Here is a 19551-nt window from a genome sequence, read left to right on the forward strand (position 1 = left end):
TGTTTGACCCAGCAACAATGAAGGAACAGTGACCTAGTTCCAAGACAGGATGGTGACTGACTTGGAATGGAATTTCCAGGTGATGGTGTTCACATCCATTTGCTGCCCTTCTCCTTCTAGGTGGTAGATGTCACAGGTTTGGAAGGTACTGTTGAAGGAGGCTTGGTGAGTTACTGCAGTGCATCTTGTCCAAGACATACAATGCTGCCAGTGGTGGAAGGTGTGAATGTTATGAGGTGGTGGATGGAGCGCCTATCAAGCTGGCTGCTTTGTCCTGGATGGTGCCACGCTTCTCGAATATTGTTGGAGCCGCCATATTTGGTCAAATGGTGACTCGATGTCAAGTATAGTCACTGTAAATTCAGCTCTTCTATTCATTTTTGGAGCAAGGCTGTAATAAGGTTTGAATTCAAGTGATTATGCCAAAACGCAAATTGAGCAATGGTGATCAGTTCAGTGCTGAGTAAATGTCATTTGGTAGCAATGCTAATGACACCTTCCATCACTTTGATAATTCGGGGAAGACTGATGTGGCAGTAATTTGTCAAGATTGGATTTATCCTGATTTTTGTGAACAGGACAGAACAGCACAATTTCAAAATTGATGGACAAAACTTGGAAGCTTTGTGAACTGTGAAGAGGATTGTGTAGAACTTCAAAAGAACATAGACAGGGTGGTGGGGTGGCGGGTGAGTGGCAGATGAAATTTAACGCAGAGAAGTGTGAAGTGGTTCACTTTGGTAGTAGGACATGAAGAGACAATATAAAGAAATGGGTACAATTCTCATGGGGGGGGGGGGCATTGTAAATCATTGAAGGTAGCAGAACAGAACGAGAGCACGATTTACAAATCATACAACATTCTAGGCTTCATCAATAGAAGCACAGAGTATCAAAACATGTTAAATGTGTGTAAAACATTGGTTCAACTGGAAAATTACCTCCAGTTCTGAGCATCACAATTTAGGAAGGGTGTGAAGGTATTAGAGAGGGCACAGAAAAGATTCATGAGAATGCTTAGGGGCTGGTTTAGCACAGTGGGCTAAACAGCTGGCGTGTAATGCAGAACAAGACCAGCAGCGCAGGTTCAATTCCTGTACCTGCCTCCCCGAACAGGCGCCAGAATGTGGCTTTTCACAGTAACTTCATTGAAACCTACTTGTGACAATAAGCGATTGTTATTATTATTAGGAATGAGAAACTTTGGTTATGTAGGAAGATAGGAAAAGTATGGACAGTTTTTCTTGGAGAAGAGGTGGCTGAGGGGAGATTTGATGGAGGTTCAAAATCATTTTTTTTCTTTAAAAAATAAATAAATTTAGAGTACCCAATTCATTTTTTCCAATTAAGGGGCAATTTAGCGTGGCCAATCCACCTACCCTGCACATCTTTGAGGTGTGGGGGTGAAACCCACGTAAACACTGGGTGAATGTACAAACTCCACACAGACAGTGACCCAGAGCCGGGATCAAACCTGGGACCTCTGCCGTGAGGCAGCAGGGCTAACCCACTGTGTCGCCGTGCTGCCTGGTATTAAAAATCATGAGGGATAAGAAAATGTGAAAAAGGAGGAGAATTTTTTTAAAAATTAAAAATCATGAGGGGTCTAGACAGAAGAGAAGTGGAGAAACTGTTTCCGTTGATGCAACAATAGAGAATCGGAGAGCATTGCTTCAAGGTAATTGGTGTAAGAAGCAATGACAACATGAGGGGGAACCTTTTCCTGCAGCGAGGGATAAGGATCTGAATGCACTGGCTGAGAGTGTGATGGAGCCAGGTTTGATCAAGGCATTCAAGAGGAAATTGGATTATTATCTGAAAAGGAGGGATTTGCAAGCTCACGGGGAGAAGGCAGGGGGTGGAATTTGTGAATTGCTCCGTCAGAGAGTCAATGCAGACAAGATTGGCCGAATGACCTCTTTCTGTGCTGTAACCATTCTGTCATTCTATCCCTTGAACACAACTTGGTGATTGAATGCTCCACAGTGAGGGCCTGTTTCTCGGTACCTGGTTTCCAAAAACAATACAATCCGATAATGTAACATTCAAATGATGGATTATGTATCCAGTGATTCAATAGCTTCTGTGGAATGACCATAACTTGGCTCATTATTGACTCTACTGTCTTGTTCACAGGGTTATGGCCTTTTTGGACCCTGCATTGTGTTGCTCGTCACCTACAATGTTCACCTCCATTCCCTTTTCTACCTGCTATGGTTCATCATTGGAGGACTGTCCACGCTCAGGATGGTGAGACACATTTCCCTCTGTGGTTAATAACTTCACGGAAAAGCCTTGAGTTGTGGTCTCTATTACATATAGAGACATTGGAGAAGCTGTGAGAAAAAAGGATTATGGACTTCCGCTTGTGACCATGGAGGGATTGCTCACATAAAGGGCTGTTTCTGTTCAAAGTCACAGAAAAGGGCTCTTTCTACCCAGATCGGGTGGAATTTTGATGAAAAGGCGTAGGTGAATGTTAGAGGAGTAGTTTACCCCTGGAATGGTATGTCTTCTGATCACCAGGCCCGGCAGAAAACACAGAGGTTTGGCTGGAAAGTTGAAACAGTCTTGTGCTTCACAGACAGTCTCTTCCAGCATGCAGGCGGGGAGGGGCAAGCTGTCAGGCCCCAGATACAGCAACTGATGACTTTTATCAAGGAGCGGATGGAGAGGTGTTTGGAGGTGCAGGGGTCACAGGTTCGGGAGATTGAAGGAGTGATCTCGGACCACAGCCATCGTGTGGGGCTCTGGAGGCAGAGGTGGGGCTCCTAGGAGACCTTTGTAAACTGCTGAGGGCAAAGTCTGAGGAGCAGGAGAATACCTCGAGAAGATAGAACCTGTGAATAGTGGACCTGCCTGAAGGAGTGGAAGGTGTGAGTGCCACAAGGTTCGTCTCGAGGATGCTGCCGGGACTGGTGGCAGAAGGGGTGCTAGATAAGGCACCTGAAGTGGACCGAGCGCATAGGTCTCTGAGGCAAAAGCCTAGAGCTGGGGAGCCGCCACGGGCGGTGATTGTGAGACTCCATAAATTTGTGGAGAAAGAGAAAATTCTACGGTGGGCCAGGGAGAAGTGTAGCTGCGACTGGGAGGGAAATAACGTCCGGATTTATCAGGACATCGAAGCCGAGTTTACAAAACGGCGGGCAGGTTTCAACAAGGCCAAGGCGGTGCTGTACCTGCGGCAGATCGGGTTTGGGGTGCTCTACCCGACAAAATTATGGGTGACGTTTGGAGGCCGGGAGTATTATTTTGAGACCCCAGAAGCGGCCAAAGACTTCATTAAGGAGCATAAACTGGGGGAGAACTGAGTGGACAATGCTTGGGAACCGGGGTGCTGGCACTATGTAATGGTCGGGAGCATGTTTGAAGTGGGTTTAGGGATTGGAGGATTTACGCCTTTTTTTGTGGGCAGGGGGGGGGGGGGGGTTCTGTTCAATGTTGAGATTGTAAGGAGTTGTAGGGGTGAAAAGTTTATGTGGGGATGGACGTTCCCATCCCCCCTCCTGTTTTATGGGACTGTTTGTGTTCAACATCTGTTCGTTTGCTTTTGGAGAAGGCTACCTGGAGTTCAGGAGAAGTCCTTGTTTGGGTGGGGGAGGGTAAGGCCAGCAGGAGGCCTTCTTCTTTGAGAGGAGTGGGAGAGGGAGAGGGAGGTCATTAGGATGTGCCTTTGGGCAGGGGCAGTCGCGCTAGCAGGTTATGCTGGTGAACGGAAGTGAGGTGGTGGGGGAGAAGGCCAAGAGGGGTGGCCGAGGGGAGGGGTGGGGAAGAAGGGGAAAAGCGGGGGGGGGGCGTTCTGCGACGTGGCAAGGGATGAGAGATGACATGGTCAGGGGCGAAGAAAGGGGCCATCTGGGATGGGCTAGGTACAGAGTGGAATTAAAGGGGCAGGAGTTAAGTGGGGAAGATGACGCACGGTAGAGGGGATTGTAGGGGCAAGCTTCCGGTAAGGCTGGTAACGTGAAACGTCCAGGGACTGAATGGGCCGGTTAAAAGGTCGCGGGTCTTTGCGCACCTCAAGAGCTTGTAAGGGTGGTTGTCATTTTGCAGGAGACACGCCTCCGTGTGAAGGACCAGGTTAGGTTAAGGAAGGGGTGGGTCGGGCAGGTTTTTCACTCGGGGTTTGATTTGAAATCGAGCGGTGTGTTGATTTTAATGAGCAAACAAAATGGGATTTGTGAGTGAGGAGGTGGTGAGGGACCCAGGTGGGAGATACGTGATTGTGAGTGGGGAATTGGAAGGGGCACCGGTTGTGTTGGTAAATGTGTACACCCCGAATTGGGATGATGTGGGTTTTATGAGGGGGTTGCTGGCAGCAATCCCAGATTTGGCCACGTACCAGTTGATCATGGGAGGAGATTTTAACTGTGTCCTAGAGCCGAGGGTCGACAGATCGAGCCCCAGGTCGATGGGTAGGGTACGAATGGCAAGGGAGCTGGTGGGGTTTATGGAATGGGTGGGTATGGTGGATCCATGGCACTTTCAGAACCCAGGGGGAAGGGAGTGTTCCTTCTTTTCACACGTCTATAAGATGTATTCGAGGATTGATTACTTTGTAGTTAGTTGGGAGAGTTTGGTTGGGATGGAGGGGGCAGAGTATGCGGGGATAGTTATCTCGGACCATGCACCCCACTGGATGGATATTCGGTTCAGTACGGGACGAGAGCAAGAGGCCGGGGTGGAGGTTTGACTCAGGGTTGTTGGCGGACGGAGGTTTTTGTGATAAGGTGCAGTTGGCGATTAGGGAATATGCGGAGTTCAATCAGAATGGGGAGGTGTCGGCGGCCATTTTTTGGGAATCACTGAATGCAGTGGTCCGGGGAGAAATTCTCATTTACGGTTCGTGCGAATAAGGAAAGGAGGGCGGAACATGACCGTCTAGTGAGCGAGATAGTGGAGGTGGACAGGGAATATTCGAGAGTGCCCATGGAGGGATTGGCGAGGAGGAAAGAATTTCAGGGGCAGTTTGACAGGCTGACAACAGGGAGGGCGGTAGGACAAGTGCGTAGGGCAAGAGGGGTGCAATACGAGTATGGGGAGAAGTCGAGCCGCATGCTGGTGCACCCGCTGCGGAGGCAGGCTGCGTCCAGGGAAATATTGACGACCCGGGCTGGGGATGTGGTGTCAGAGCCAGGGAAGAGAAATTAGGCATTTAGGGAGTATTACCAGGGACTTTATGCGGCAGACCCAGGAGAGGAGGGGGACATGGGGCGGTTTCTGGATGAGCTGGAATTGCCCCAGGTGGAGGAAGCAAAGAGGCAGGTGTTCGAGGAGCCCCTGGGGCTGAGGGAGGTGCTGGATAGTATCGGGGTATGAAGTCAGGGAAGGCCTCTTGGGCCGGATGGGTACCCGGCAGAATTTTATACGGTATTTGCGGCAGACCTGGCAGCACACCTGTTAGAGGTGTTTAATGAAGCGCTGGAGAAGGGGTAGCTGCCGGAGACGATAAAGCAGGCAGTAATCACACTAATTCCGAAAAAAGGGAAGGATCCGGGGGAATGTGGGTCGTTTAGGCCCACATCACTATTGAACACGGATGTGAAAGTATTGGCTAAGTTGTTGCGGGGAGAATGGAGGATTGTGTCCCAGGGGTGGTTGCAGGAGATCAAACAGACTTTGCGAAGGGCAGGCAGCTCGCGAGTAACATGAGACGGCTGTTGAATGTGGCGATGAATCCGTCGGGGTTCTAGTACCAGAGGTGGTGGTGTCCATGGATGCGGAGAAGGCATTTGATCGGGTGGAGTGGCGGTACTTGTTCGAGGTTTTGGGAAGGTTTGGGTTTGGGCCGAGATTTGTGGCATGGGTGCGGTTGCTGTATGTGGTGCCAAGAGCGAGGCTGAGGACGAATGATATGATCTCACGAAGCTTTGACTTACACAGGTACGAGGCAGGGGTGCCCGCTGTCACCGCTGCTGTTTGCGCTGGCCATAGAGCCATTGACGATGGCTCTCAGGGGGTCGCAGAGTGGCAGGGGATAATGAGGGGACAGAGGGAGCATCGGGTGTCGCTCTATGCCGATGACCTCTTGCTGTATGTTTCAGATCCGTTGGAGAGTATGCAAAGGATTATGGGCCTGTTGGGCAGGTTTCTCCCGATCTTTATACCAAAGACCTTTTTTCGGAAAGTGGACACAATCATCTCTGACTTTGTATGGGCAGGGAAGGTGCCGAGGGTGGGGAGGACCCTGCTACAGAGGCAGAGGCAGTTGGCGTTGCCAAACTTGCTTCATTATTATTGAGCGGCGAATGTGGACAAGGTGTGGCAGTGGTGGGAAGGAGAAGGGGTAGAGTGGGTTAGTATGGAGGAGGAATCTTGTAAGGGGTCTAGTTTGAGGGCTATGGTGACGGCAGCATTGCCAATGGCTCCGAGTAGGTATTCAGGGAGCCCAGTGATGCAGTCCATGGTGAACATATGGAATCAGCTGAGGAGGCATTTTAGGGTGGAAGAGATGTCGGTGCAGACGCCGTTGTGTGGGAATCATGGGTTTGAACCGGGGGGGGGGGGTGGATAGTGTATACAGGAGGTGGAGGGAAGTGGGGTTGGTCAAGGTGAGGGATTTGTATTTGGAGGAAGGGTTCGCCAGTGTGGAGGAGCTAAGGGAGAGGGTAGAGCTGTCGAGTTCAGGTATCTACAGGTTAGGGACTTTGCACGAAAGGTCTGGAAGGGGTTCCCGAGATTGCCGGGATACACCCTGCTGGAGCGACTGCTGCTTCCGGATGTGGAAGGGGAGGGAAGAATTGGGGATATATATAAGTGGCTGGGGGAGCAGGGAGGCGAGCGGGCGGTGAAGATCAAGGAGAAATGGGAAGCGGAGTTGGGAATGGAGATCAATTGGGGAATATGGAGTGAGGCACTGCAAAGGGTAAACGGGACCTCTTGTGCAAGGATGAACCTGATACAGTTTAAGGTGGTGCACAGGGCGCATATGACTCGGGCGAGAATGAGTGGGTTCTTTCAGGGGGTAACAGATGAGTGTGAGAGGTGTGGGCGGGGGCCAGCGAATCACTTGCACATGTTTTGGGGTTGTGAAAAATTGGGAAGATTCTGGGCAGGGGTGTTCGCTGACTTAGCCAGGATAGTGGAGGAGGTGGAGCCGGACCCTTTGGTGGCGATATTTGGGGTTTCGGAGAAGCCGGAGCTCACGGAGAGGAGGAAGGCCGATGTCGTGGCCTTCGCTTCTCTGATTGCACGGCGGCGAATTTTGCTGGAGTGGCGGTCGGCATCGCCGCCGTGGGTAGCAACATGGTTGGGTGACCTGAACGACTTCCTACGATTAGAGAAGATAAAGTATGAGTTTAAGGGGCTCAGCAGGGGAGTTTGAGAAAAGGTGGGGGATGTTTGTGACCGTGTTTGAGGGGATGTTCGCCGTGGGGGGGTGGGTGATGGGAGGGGGGGGGGTGAAAAAGGAGAAAAATCTGTACAAACTGTCTAGGTGATTGTTGGGAAGAATGTTTCCCGGGGTGTTGATTTGCTGTAACTACTTTGACACAAGTTTGAATAAAATGCATTTTTTAAAAAAATAAAATAAAATAAAGGAAAACAAAAAAGGATTATAAGGATTGATACCAGAATTAGGAGATTATAGCTGTCCTAAAAGATTGAATAGTTTGGGGCTCTTTTCTGTAGAGAACAGAAGGCTGAGGGGTGACCCAAAATAATTCTCTAAAATTATGAAGGGGTTCAGCAGGGTAAATGTAGCAAAGACATTCCCACAACTAGTGGTCATAAATAGAAGGTGGTTTACAAATATAATAAATTTAGAGTGCCCAGTTCTTTTTTTTTTCCAATTATGAGGCCAATTGGCCTACCCTGCACATCTTTTTGGGTTGGGGGGATGAGACCCTCGCTGACGCAGGGAGAATGTGAAAACTGCACACGGACAGTGACCCGGGATCGAACCCAGGCGCCGTGAGAAAGCAGTGCTAACCCACTGCTCCACCGTGCTGCCCCCAGTAACAAATATATCTTTTTTTTTAATTAAATATTTTATTGAAAATTTTTGGTCAACCAACACAGTACATTGTGCATCCTTTACACAATATTATAACAACACAAATAACAATGACCTATTTTATAAACAAAAAATGAATAAATAATAAATAACAAAAATGAAAACTAACCCTAATTGGCAACTGCCTTATCACAAGTAACACTCTCCAAAAATATAATTTAACAGTCCAATATATAATTATCTGTAGCAACGACCTATACATACTATACAGTATATATTAACAACCCTGAGAGTCCTTCTGGTTCCTCCTCCCCCCCCCCCCCCCCCCCCCCCCCCCGATCCTGGGCTGCTGCTGCTGCCTTCTTTTTCCCATTCCGTCTATCTTTCTGCGAGGTATTCGACGAACTGTTGCCACCGCCTGGTGAACCCTTGAGCTGACCCCCTTAGGACGAACTTAATCCGCTCTAGCTTTATAAACCCCGCCATGTCATTTATCAAGGTCTCCACCCCCGGGGGCTTGGCTTCTTTCCACATTAGCAATATCCTGCGCCGGGCTACTAGGGACGGAAAGGCCAAAACATCGGCCTCTCTCGCCTCCTGCACTCCCGGCTCTTGTGCAACCCCAAATATAGCCAACCCCCAGCTTGGTTCGACCCGGACTCCTACTACTTTTGAAAGCACCTTTGTCACCCCCATCCAAAACCCCTGTAGTGCCGGGCATGACCAAAACATATGGGTATGATTCGCTGGGCTTCTCGAGCACCTCGCACACCTATCCTCCACCCCAAAAGATTTACTGAGCCGTGCTCCAGTCATATGTGCCCTGTGTAATACCTTAAACTGAATCAGGCTTAGCCTGGCACACGAGGACGACGAGTTTACCCTGCTTAGGGCATCTGCCCACAGCCCCTCCTCGATCTCCTCCCCCAGCTCTTCTTCCCATTTCCCTTTTAGTTCATCTACCATAGTCTCCCCTTCGTCCCTCATTTCCCTATATATATCTGACACCTTACCATCCCCCACCCATGTCTTTGAGATCACTCTGTCCTGCACCTCTTGTGTCGGGAGCTGCGGGAATTCCCTCACCTGTTGCCTCGCAAAAGCCCTCAGTTGCATATACCTGAATGCATTCCCTTGGGGCAACCCATATTTCTCGGTCAGCGCTCCCAGACTCGCGAACTTCCCATCCACAAACAGATCTTTCAGTTGCGTTATTCCTGCTCTTTGCCACATTCCATATCCCCCATCCATTCCCCCGGGGCAAACCTATGGTTGTTTCTTATCGGGGACCCCCCCAAGGCTCCAGTCTTTCCCCTATGCCGTCTCCACTGTCCCCAAATCTTCAGTGTAGCCACCACCACCGGGCTTGTGGTGTAGTTCCTCGGTGAGAACGGCAATGGGGCTGTCACCATAGCCTGTAGGCTAGTCCCCCTACAGGACGCCCTCTCTAATCTCTTCCACGCTGCTCCCTCCTGCTCTCCCATCCACTTACTCACCATTGAAATATTAGCGGCCCAATAATACTCACTTAGGCTCGGTAGTGCCAGCCCCCCCCTATCCCTGCTACGCTGTAAGAATCCCTTGCTCACTCTCGGGGTCTTCCCGGCCCACACAAAACCCATGATGCTCTTTTCAATCCTTTTAAAAAAAAGCCTTCGTGATCACCACCGGGAGGCACTGAAACACAAAGAGGAATCTCGGGAGGACCACCATCTTAACCGCCTGCACCCTCCCTGCCATTGACAGGGATACCATATCCCATCTCTTGAAATCCTCCTCCATCTGTTCCACCAACCGCGTTAAATTTAACCTATGCAATGTGCCCCAATTCTTAGCTATCTGGATCCCCAGGTAACGAAAGTCCCTTGTTACCTTCCTCAACGGTAGGTCCTCTATTTCTCTACTCTGCTCCCCTGGATGCACCACAAACAACTCACTTTTCCCCATGTTCAATTTATACCCTGAAAAATCCCCAAACTCCCCAAGTATCCGCATTATTTCTGGCATCCCCTCCGCCGGGTCCGCCACGTATAGTAGCAAATCGTCCGCATACAAAGATACCCGGTGCTCTTCTCCTCCCCTAAGTACTCCCCTCCACTTCTTGGAACCCCTCAACGCTATCGCCAGAGGCTCAATCGCCAGTGCAAACAATAATGGGGACAGAGGGCATCCCTGCCTTGTCCCTCTATGGAGCCGAAAATATGCAGATCCCCGTCCATTCGTGACCACGCTCGCCACTGGGGCCCTATACAACAGCTGCACCCATCTAACATACCCCTCTCCAAAACCAAATCTCCTCAACACCTCCCACAAATAATCCCACTCCACTCTATCAAATGCTTTCTCGGCATCCATCGCCACTACTATCTCCGTTTCTCCCTCTGGTGGGGCCATCATCATTACCCCTAACAACCTCCGTATATTCGTGTTCAGCTGTCTCCCCTTCACAAACCCAGTTTGGTCCTCGTGGACCACCCCCGGGACACATTCCTCTATTCTCATTGCCATTACCTTGGCCAGGACCTTGGCATCTACATTTAGGAGGGAAATAGGTCTATAGGACCCGCATTGTAGCGGGTCCTTTTCCTTCTTTAAGAGAAGCGATATCGTTGCTTCAGACATAGTCGGGGGCAGTTGTCCCCTTTCCTTTGCCTCATTAAAGGTCCTCGTCAGTACCGGGGCGAGCAAGTCCACATATTTTCTATAGAATTCGACTGGGAATCCATCCGGTCCCGGGGCCTTTCCCGCCTGCATGCTCCTAATTCCTTTCACCACTTCTTCTACCTCGATCTGTGCTCCCAGTCCCACCCTTTCCTGCTCTTCCACCTTGGGAAATTCCAGCCGATCCAAGAAGCCCATCATTCTCTCCCTCCCATCCGGGGGTTGAGCTTCATATAATTTTTTATAAAATGTCTTGAACACTCCATTCACTCTCTCCGCTCCCCGCTCCATCTCTCCTTCCTCATCCCTCACTCCCCCTATTTCCCTCGCTGCTCCCCTTTTCCTCAATTGGTGTGCCAGCAACCTGCTCGCCTTCTCCCCATATTCGTACTGTACACCCTGTGCCTTCCTCCATTGTGCCTCTGCAGTGCCTGTAGTCAGCAAGTCAAATTCTACATGTAGCCTTTGCCTTTCCCTGTACAGTCCCTCCTCCGGTGCTTCCGCATATTGTCTGTCCACCCTCAAAAGTTCTTGCAGCAACCGCTCCCGTTCCTTACTCTCCTGCTTCCCTTTATGTGCCCTTATTGATATCAGCTCCCCTCTAACCACCGCCTTCAACGCCTCCCAGACCACTCCCACCTGGACCTCCCCATTATCATTGAGTTCCAAGTACTTTTCAATGCACCCCCTCACCCTTAGACACACCCCCTCATCTGCCATTAGTCCCATGTCCATTCTCCAGGGTGGGCGCCCTCCTGTTTCCTCCCCTATCTCCAAGTCCACCCAGTGTGGAGCGTGATCCGAAATGGCTATAGCCGTATACTCCGTTCCCCTCACCTTCGGGATCAATGCCCTACCCAGCACAAAAAAGTCTATTCGCGAGTAGACTTTATGGACATAGGAGAAAAACGAGAACTCCTTACTCCTAGGTCTGTTAAATCTCCACGGGTCTACACCTCCCATCTGCTCCATAAAATCTTTAAGCACCTTGGCTGCTGCCGGCCTCCTTCCAGTCCTGGACTTCGACCTATCCAGCCCTGGTTCCAACACCGTATTAAAATCTCCCCCCATTATCAGCTTTCCCATCTCTAGGTCCGGAATGCGTCCTAGCATCCGCCTCATAAAATTGGCATCATCCCAGTTCGGGGCATATACGTTTACCAAAACCACCGTCTCCCCCTGTAGTTTGCCACTCACCATCACGTATCTGCCCCCGTTATCCGCCACTATAGTCTTTGCCTCGAACATTACCCGCTTCCCCACTAATATAGCCACCCCCCTGTTTTTCGCATCTAGCCCCGAATGGAACACCTGCCCCACCCATCCTTTGCGTAGCCTAACCTGGTCTATCAGTTTCAGGTGCGTTTCCTGTAACATAACCACATCTGCCTTAAGTTTCTTAAGGTGTGCGAGTACCCGTGCCCTCTTTATCGGCCCGTTCAGCCCTCTCACGTTCCACGTGATCAGCCGAGTTGGGGGGCTTCCTACCCCCCCCCCCCCCCCCCCCCCTTGTCGATTAGCCATCGCCTTTTTCCAGCTCCTCACCCGGTTCCCACGCAGCTGTATCTCCCCCAGGCGGTGCCCCCCCGCCCATCCTCTCCCATACCAGCTCCCCCCTCTCCCCAGCAGCAGCAACCCAGTAATTCCCCCCTCCCACCCCCCCCCCCCCGCTAGATCCCCCGCTAGCGTAATTACTCCCCCCATGTTGCTCCCAGAAGTCAGCAAACTCTGGCTGACCTCGGCTTCCCCCCGTGACCTCGGCTCGCACCGTGCGACGCCCCCTCCTTCCTGCTTCTCTATTCCCGCCATGATTATCATAGCGCGGGAACCAAGCCCGCGCTTCTCCCTTGGCCCCGCCCCTAATGGCCAACGCCCCATCTCCTCCACCTCCCCTCCTCCCCCCATCACCACCTGTGGGAGAGAGAAAAGTTACCACATCGCAGGATTAGTACATAAAACCCCTCTTTGCCCCCCACATTCGCCCCACCACTTTGTTCGAACGTTCTTTTTAATAACCCGCTCATTCCAGTTTTTCTTCCACAATAAAAGTCCACGCTTCATCCGCCGTCTCAAAGTAGTGGTGCCTCCCTCGATATGTGACCCACAGTCTTGCCGGTTGCAGCATTCCAAATTTTATCTTCTTTTTATGAAGCACCGCCTTGGCCCGATTAAAGCTCGCCCTCCTTCTCGCCACCTCCGCACTCCAGTCTTGATAAACGCGGATCACCGCGTTCTCCCATTTACTGCTCCGAGTTTTCTTCGCCCATCTAAGGACCATTTCTCTATCCTTAAAACGGAGGAATCTCACCACTATGGCTCTGGGAATTTCTCCTGCTCTCGGTCCTCGCGCCATCACTCGGTATGCTCCCTCCACCTCCAACGGACCCACCGGGGCCTCCGCTCCCATTAACGAGTGCAGCATCGTGCTCACATATGCCCCGACGTCCGCTCCCTCCACACCTTCAGGAAGACCAAGAATCCTCAGGTTGTTCCTCCTTGCGTTGTTTTCCAGTGCCTCCAACCTTTCCACACATCGTTTCTGATGTCCTCATTCTCGGCTGCCTTTGCCTTCACGACCCGAAGCTCCCGCTCCTGGGTCTTTTGTTCCTCCTTTAGCCCTTCGATCGCCTGTAGTATCGGGGCCAACAGCTCTTTCTTAATTTCCTTTTTGATCTCTTCCACACAGCATTTCAAGAACTCTTGTTGTTCAGGGCCCCATGTTAAACTGCCACCTTCCGACGCCATCTTGGTTTTTGCTTGCCTTCCTTGCTGCTGTTCTAAAGGATCCACTGCAATCTGGCCACTCTCTCCTCCTTTTTCCATCCGTATCCAGGGGGGATTCCCTTCTGGTTTACCGCACAGTGTTTTTAGCCGTCAAAATTGCCGTTGGGGCTCCTATCAAGAGCCCAAAAGTCCGTTTCACAGGGAGCTGCCGAAACGTGCGACTCAGCTGGTCATCGCCGCACCCGGAAGTCCTCAGTAACAAATATATCTAATAAGGAGTTTAGAAGAAACTTCTTGAGAGAGTGGTTAGAATGCAGTATTCAGTGGCGCAATGGTTAGCACTGTTGCCTACGGTGCTCAGGATCCAGGCTCTAGCCCAGCCCTGGGTCACTGTCCGTGTGGAGTTTGCACATTTTCCCCGTGTCTGCGTGGGTCTCACCCCCGCAACCCAAAGATGTGCAGGTTAAGTGGATTAGCCACGTTAAATTGCCCCTTAATTGGAAAAAATAATTGGATACTCTTTAAAAAAAAAAAAAAAAAAAAAAAATTTTTTTAAATTTTTAAATGCAATACTCTCTGTTAATTACTTCTGTGGTAAAACTAAGTAAGTATATGAGATAGAGAGGGTTATGATAGGGTTGGATTAAGAGGGGTATGAGGTGACTCATGAGAAGCATGAATGTCAGCAAGGACCTATTTGACGAGTGGCCTATTCTCTAATATATAAAAACACACTGGAGTAACAAAGAAGGGATAAAAGTAATTTTATTTGCTGAAACGTATTGAAATGAAGAGGGATCCCTGTCCAGATCATCAAATGAGCCTGAAAGGTTTGTTGTGGCTCATATTGCACCATTTGTTGTACGTTTACTCTGAGCAAATGGGAGCCAAAGCTAACCTTTGTGTGTCAGAAGTGGCTAGATGTAGAAGGAAAGTTATTTTATTTATTTCTATTTAGAATTGCCAATGGAAATGAATACATGCTAATGACTTCCTTGCACTGGACTCTGAATCTCTCCTTCACAGGTCGCTGTGATGCTCTCCCGTACGATCGGACAAACTCAGCGGCTCGCTATCTGTGGGGTGCTTGCTGCCCTGCACATGGTCTTTCTGCTGTACTTGCACTTTGCTTACCACAGGATTGTAGAAGGTACAGGAAAATTCCTCAAAATGGGCTTAATTCTGCTGTGTTAATGCACTGAGTTTGATCTTATCCAGTCCTGTCTGTGTCAGCCAGTCTCTGAGGTAAAATGAGTTTGAGTCGGCCTGGAATGTCATTTATACCAAATTGGTTGCAGACCAATCAGGAATTCTTTGTGGCAGTTGGGAAGCTGGGACCTATTTGGAACATAGAACATTACAGCGCAGTACAGGCCCTTCGGCCCTCGATGTTGCGCCGACCTGTGAAACCACTCTAAAGCCCATCTACACTATTCCCTTATCGTCCATATGTCTATCCAATGACCATTTGAATGCCCTTAGTGTTGGCGAGTCCACTACTGTTGCAGGTAAGGCGTTCCACGCCCTTACTACCCTCTGAGTAAAGAACCTACCTCTGACATCTGTCCTATATCTATCTCCCCTCAATTTAAAGCTATGTCCCCTCGTGCTAGACATCACCATCCGAGGAAAAAGGCTCTCACTGTCCACCCTATCCAATCCTCTGATCATCTTGTATGCCTCAATTAAGTCACCTCTTAACCTTCTCTCTAACGAAAACAGCCTCAAGTCCCTCAGCCTTTCCTCATAAGAGGCCACTGATTTACAGTGACTGACTGTTGTCAAGACATGGAGATTCTAGATTTTTACTGGGTGTTGTAGTCTGCTTCTGTCCTGCTTTGCATGTAAAGACCAAGCCCTTTGCTTTCATTGAGATTGTTATTGCCTTACCCCAGACTGGAAAGTGAGAGGATGAATTAACATGGTTTACACATCTCTTGGCACCTGCTGCAATACTCAAAATGAGAGTTGGTTGCCAGTTGACATTACAGCTGTAATTATGCAGTGGCATCACAGTTAGAAGAAAAAGTAAAAACTAAAACAGTTTCAAGAATGTGTTTGTTCGTATGCAATTTCCACTCTCACCGCCGCCTCCTCATGCCAAAGCTTTGGTTTTCCCCCTTTGCTGTCCTGCCTTGAAGGCAAATTTGTGCTGTGATTTGATTCCACAGGTGCTCGTGTTCTCTGCTGGGATTTGGCTGCACAGGTAGCGTTGCTATCCAGTCACTTGCTCTAATGGTTGCTCTGTTTGTGCTTGCATGCTTGTGTGTGTCTGAACTGAGTGTACAAACGTTATAATTGCAGCACCCCAAACTGCTGACTTTCTGAGATTAGCTCATTTCAGTGTAGTCCAGGGCTGAACTTTAGGATCTTCATACTTTGATTCATTTGTGCAAGTCGCCTTACTGACTAATTCACTGGGTGATCTTTGGAAGTAGTTGTCCTACTTTTCCTTCTATTCTTAGTGCTGTGCTTGTTGTAATTAAATTATAGTACTTAACTCCAATACAGATTTAAGATTAATTGTCACTGCATTTATATTACATTGATGACTTTTAAGTGATGCCCACGTATAAAACACTTCAAATTTATGTGCCTCTTTTTCAACAGGTATCCTCGATACCTTGGAAGGACCTAATGCTGGGCCAGTGAGATTTCCTCGGGACATAGCAGAACTTTCCATCACTTTGCTGAACAGCACGGTCAAGTCAATTGGAGCCAGTCTGCAGATGCGCTGACTCTAAATTATTTTTGATTATTATTTCTTCCTTGCCTCAGTTCTTCATGGAGACATTGTGTGTGGACCAGGCTGGGTGTAGTGTATCACGAGGAAAGGCTCGTACTCTTGAATGCTGCTTTAACGGCAGTCTAGTCTTTAGATAAACTATTTCATTGTGGTGGTGTGGGCATTGGGGTGGCTTTCAGTTCTATCCCAGCATCTTAACTGATAACACAATCTGTACATAATTGAGCTGTACTTTTTAAAGTTATATATTATATATATATCTGTGTGTGTATGTTTAAGACCTGATTGTATTTATTTGTGTTTTCTTATTGCTTGAATGGGTTACTGTACAGTTCATGACTGACTGTAAATCGCGTTCGGCACCTTTTTATTCAGGCATTCAGTTTAAAAAAAGAACAAAACTTAATTCCTCCACCCCAAAAACATAATTAAATGCACCGCACCCCTGAAACATAACCCAATTCCTCTGCATTAGCGGGTGAAGACTATGTCTCCGAGCTCGATTATTAGTTGACCTCGGCAGCAGTACGACAATTATGTTCAGCACCCCTGGGCTAGGGAGGGAGAAGTGTCTTGAGGCGCTCTCTCCTGTCTGCTACCTGGTACCTGTATTGGACACCGATCAGGACAGAAGCCATGTTGGCATCAGAGTTTGTTGGCTTGCTGACAGTCTGTAAGGTTCATGCATACCGGAAAACTGCTAGGGTAAATAAACCATTCATTAGGGAGTCTTAGGGAGAGTGGAGAAAATTTGGAATGAAGGGAATTGGTACAAATTATCATCAATTTGTTTAAAGCTGTTTGCTGGATATAACAACAGTTATATTGTTGCTACATGTTATTACTTGTTTTTGGACTGTTCTTCTCTAACTTTGTCTTTCAGGTGATAGGTTAAACAGAGGCCCCAATTTCCCCCTCGGGTGGATGTAAAAGGTTCCCTCGTCACTATTTTGAAGGAGGGAAGTTCTTCTAGTGTCATAACCAATAGTTATCCCTCAACCAAACCACGCATTACATGATTTCTTTCTTTACTGTTTTATGACTGCGCAAATCGGTTGCTATGTTTCTCACATTACAACAAAAGCACTTCATTCAATGTAAATACCTTTGGGATATGCTGAGATCATGAAAAGTTCTGTATAAATTCACGTCTTTTTCCTACTTGTGTAATGTTTCTAGTCTAAATTGTACAGTAAGCTTTGGGCAAGCAAATGACTGATGCCAAACTCCTTCACAATGTAAAAATTGGCACAATTTAAATTGCTGCGTATTCAGCTGTGGCTGCTCTGGTCTAGAAAATCAGCAGTATCAATTTTAGAACATAACATTAGTTTGAAATATGATACTCTGGACAGGATGTACCGATCAACCTGTCACATGTTTTTCGTCGACAAGAGGCGGCCCTCCAGCGAAGTTAAATTTACCGCCGTTCTCAAGGGATTCCCCGGTGACTGCACCCCTCGGCTCCGGGAAACCCATGCGCCGGCGTGGGACCAGAATATCCCATTGACGTAATAGCCGGTAGATCGCACCTTCTGAACTGGGGCTATGGGTGACCCTGCAATATCTTTGTACTTGTGTCCCCACTTACCCATTGCTGGTGTGAGTCCCTCCCACCTTTGTGCCCTTTGCTGATTATAGATCTCTCTGCCCCATGTTCCTGCTTTGCTGCTCTTGTTCTCTGCCTGTTTGCACTGCTTCCCCCATTGCTGTATCTATCTTGTAATGATACCCATCATTAGGTGGGAAATGGAAGGGAGGAGTGGGTATTTGGAACATCTTAACAATTAAAATTGTTACAAGACAAGAATTGAATTGAAAAGTTGAGAAGTTTGAACTGAAGTGGAATTTTACTGCTGTGTATCCCAACACTCCATGCACCTTGAGCTTTTGCACTGAATCGATACTGGGTGATAGGAGGGAACATGATTTTTGGGTGAAAACATTAGCCAAGTGAGTAATTCTATGATATGTAATGAGAGAAAGAGAAGCGCCATTGATTTATTCTTCATTTGAGATGACCATAGAACTGGTCCTTAAACTAGGTGATTGAATAATGTTTCTCCAGAATTTCTTCAGTTTGATAGAATTAATTGCCTTTGTTAATTGTGAATCCCTTTTAACACAACCTGGCAGTTAATGTCCTTTTGTTTTATATATGCAACCTTCGTACATTGGCATTCAATTGTCTCCCCTACTGCGCTGCAGGAACCCCCTCTTTACCCTCGGGGTCTTTCCCGCCCACACAAAGCTCATAATGCTCCTGTCTATTTTTTTGAAGAAGGCCTTTGTAATCAGGTTGGGGAGGCACTGAAACACGAAAAGAAACCTCGGGAGGACCACCATTTTAACCGCCTGTACTCTGCCCGCCAATGACAGGGGCACCATATCCCACCTCTTAAAGTCCTCCTCCATCTGCTCTACCAATCGCGTCAGGTTAAGTTTATGTAGGGTTCCCCAGTTCCTGGCCACCTGTATCCCCAGGTATCGAAAATTCCTTGCTACTCTCCTCAGCGGCAGAGCATCTATCCCCCTGCCCTGTTCCCCGGGGTGCATCACAAAAAGTTCGCTCTTTCCCATATTTAATTTGTATCCCGAGAACTCTCCAAACTCCCTGAGTATCTGCATTACCTCTGGCATCCCCTCTACCGGGTCCGCCACATATAGCAGCAAATCGTCTGCATATAGTGATACTCGATGTTCCTCTCCCCCTCTAAGCACCCCCCTCCACTTCTTAGAGTCCCTTAGCGCTATGGCCAATGGTTCAATTGCCAACGCGAACAGTAACGGGGACAGGGGGCACCCTTGTCTTGTACCCCTGTGTAGTTGAAAGTATCCCGATCTTTGCCTGTTTGTAACGACGCTTGCCACCGGGGCCGCGTACAAGAGTCTAACCCATCTAATGAACCCCTCCCCGAACCCAAATCTCTTCACCTCCCACAAATAGTCCCACTCCACCCTATCGAATGCCTTCTCTGCATCCATCGCCACCACTATCTCTGCCTCCCCCTCCGGTGGGGGCATCATCATCACCCCCAGCAACCTTCGTACATTGGCATTCAATTGTCTCCCCTTAACAAACCCTGTCTGGTCGTCATGTACCACCCCTGGGACACAATCCTCTATCCTTGTCGCCATCACTTTGGCCAGCAGTTTGGTGTCTACGTTTAGGAGGGAGATGGGCCTGTATGACCCGCACTGCAGCGGGTCTTTGTCTCGTTTCAGAATTAGCAATATCGTCGCCTCCGACATTGTCGGGGGTAATGTCCCCCTTTCCTTAGCCTCATTAAAGGTTCTCGCCAAAAGCGGGGCCAACAGGTCCATATACTTCCTATAAAATTCCACCGGGAACCCATCTGGTCCTGGGGCCTTCCCTGCTTGCATGTTCCCAACTCCTTTGATCACCTCATCCACCTCAATCTGCGCCCCAGACCTGCCACCTCCTGCCCCTCCACCCTCGGGAACT

At 48.9% G+C, this 19551-nt stretch overlaps 1 protein-coding gene across 2 annotated transcripts in view; it reads left to right on the forward strand.

Moving 5' to 3' along the window:
• The window catches only part of yipf3 (Yip1 domain family, member 3), a 41810-nt gene extending 24564 nt beyond the window's left edge, over positions 1-17246 (forward strand). Inside the window, exons 7-10 of one of the 2 annotated variants that reach the window (XM_072500268.1) lie at positions 2137-2250; positions 14366-14489; positions 15511-15545; positions 15950-17246. In XM_072500268.1, coding sequence (XP_072356369.1) covers positions 2137-2250; positions 14366-14489; positions 15511-15545; positions 15950-15991 — 315 coding nt within the window. In that variant the 3' untranslated portion in view covers positions 15992-17246. The remainder of the gene's footprint in view (positions 1-2136; positions 2251-14365; positions 14490-15510; positions 15546-15949) is intronic. The other variant, XM_072500267.1, reaches the window with a different exon arrangement.
• Positions 17247-19551: the final 2305 nt, after the last annotated feature.

Source organism: Scyliorhinus torazame, chromosome 4 (genome assembly GCF_047496885.1).
Source record: "Scyliorhinus torazame isolate Kashiwa2021f chromosome 4, sScyTor2.1, whole genome shotgun sequence".
Lineage (NCBI taxonomy): Eukaryota > Metazoa > Chordata > Chondrichthyes > Carcharhiniformes > Scyliorhinidae > Scyliorhinus > Scyliorhinus torazame.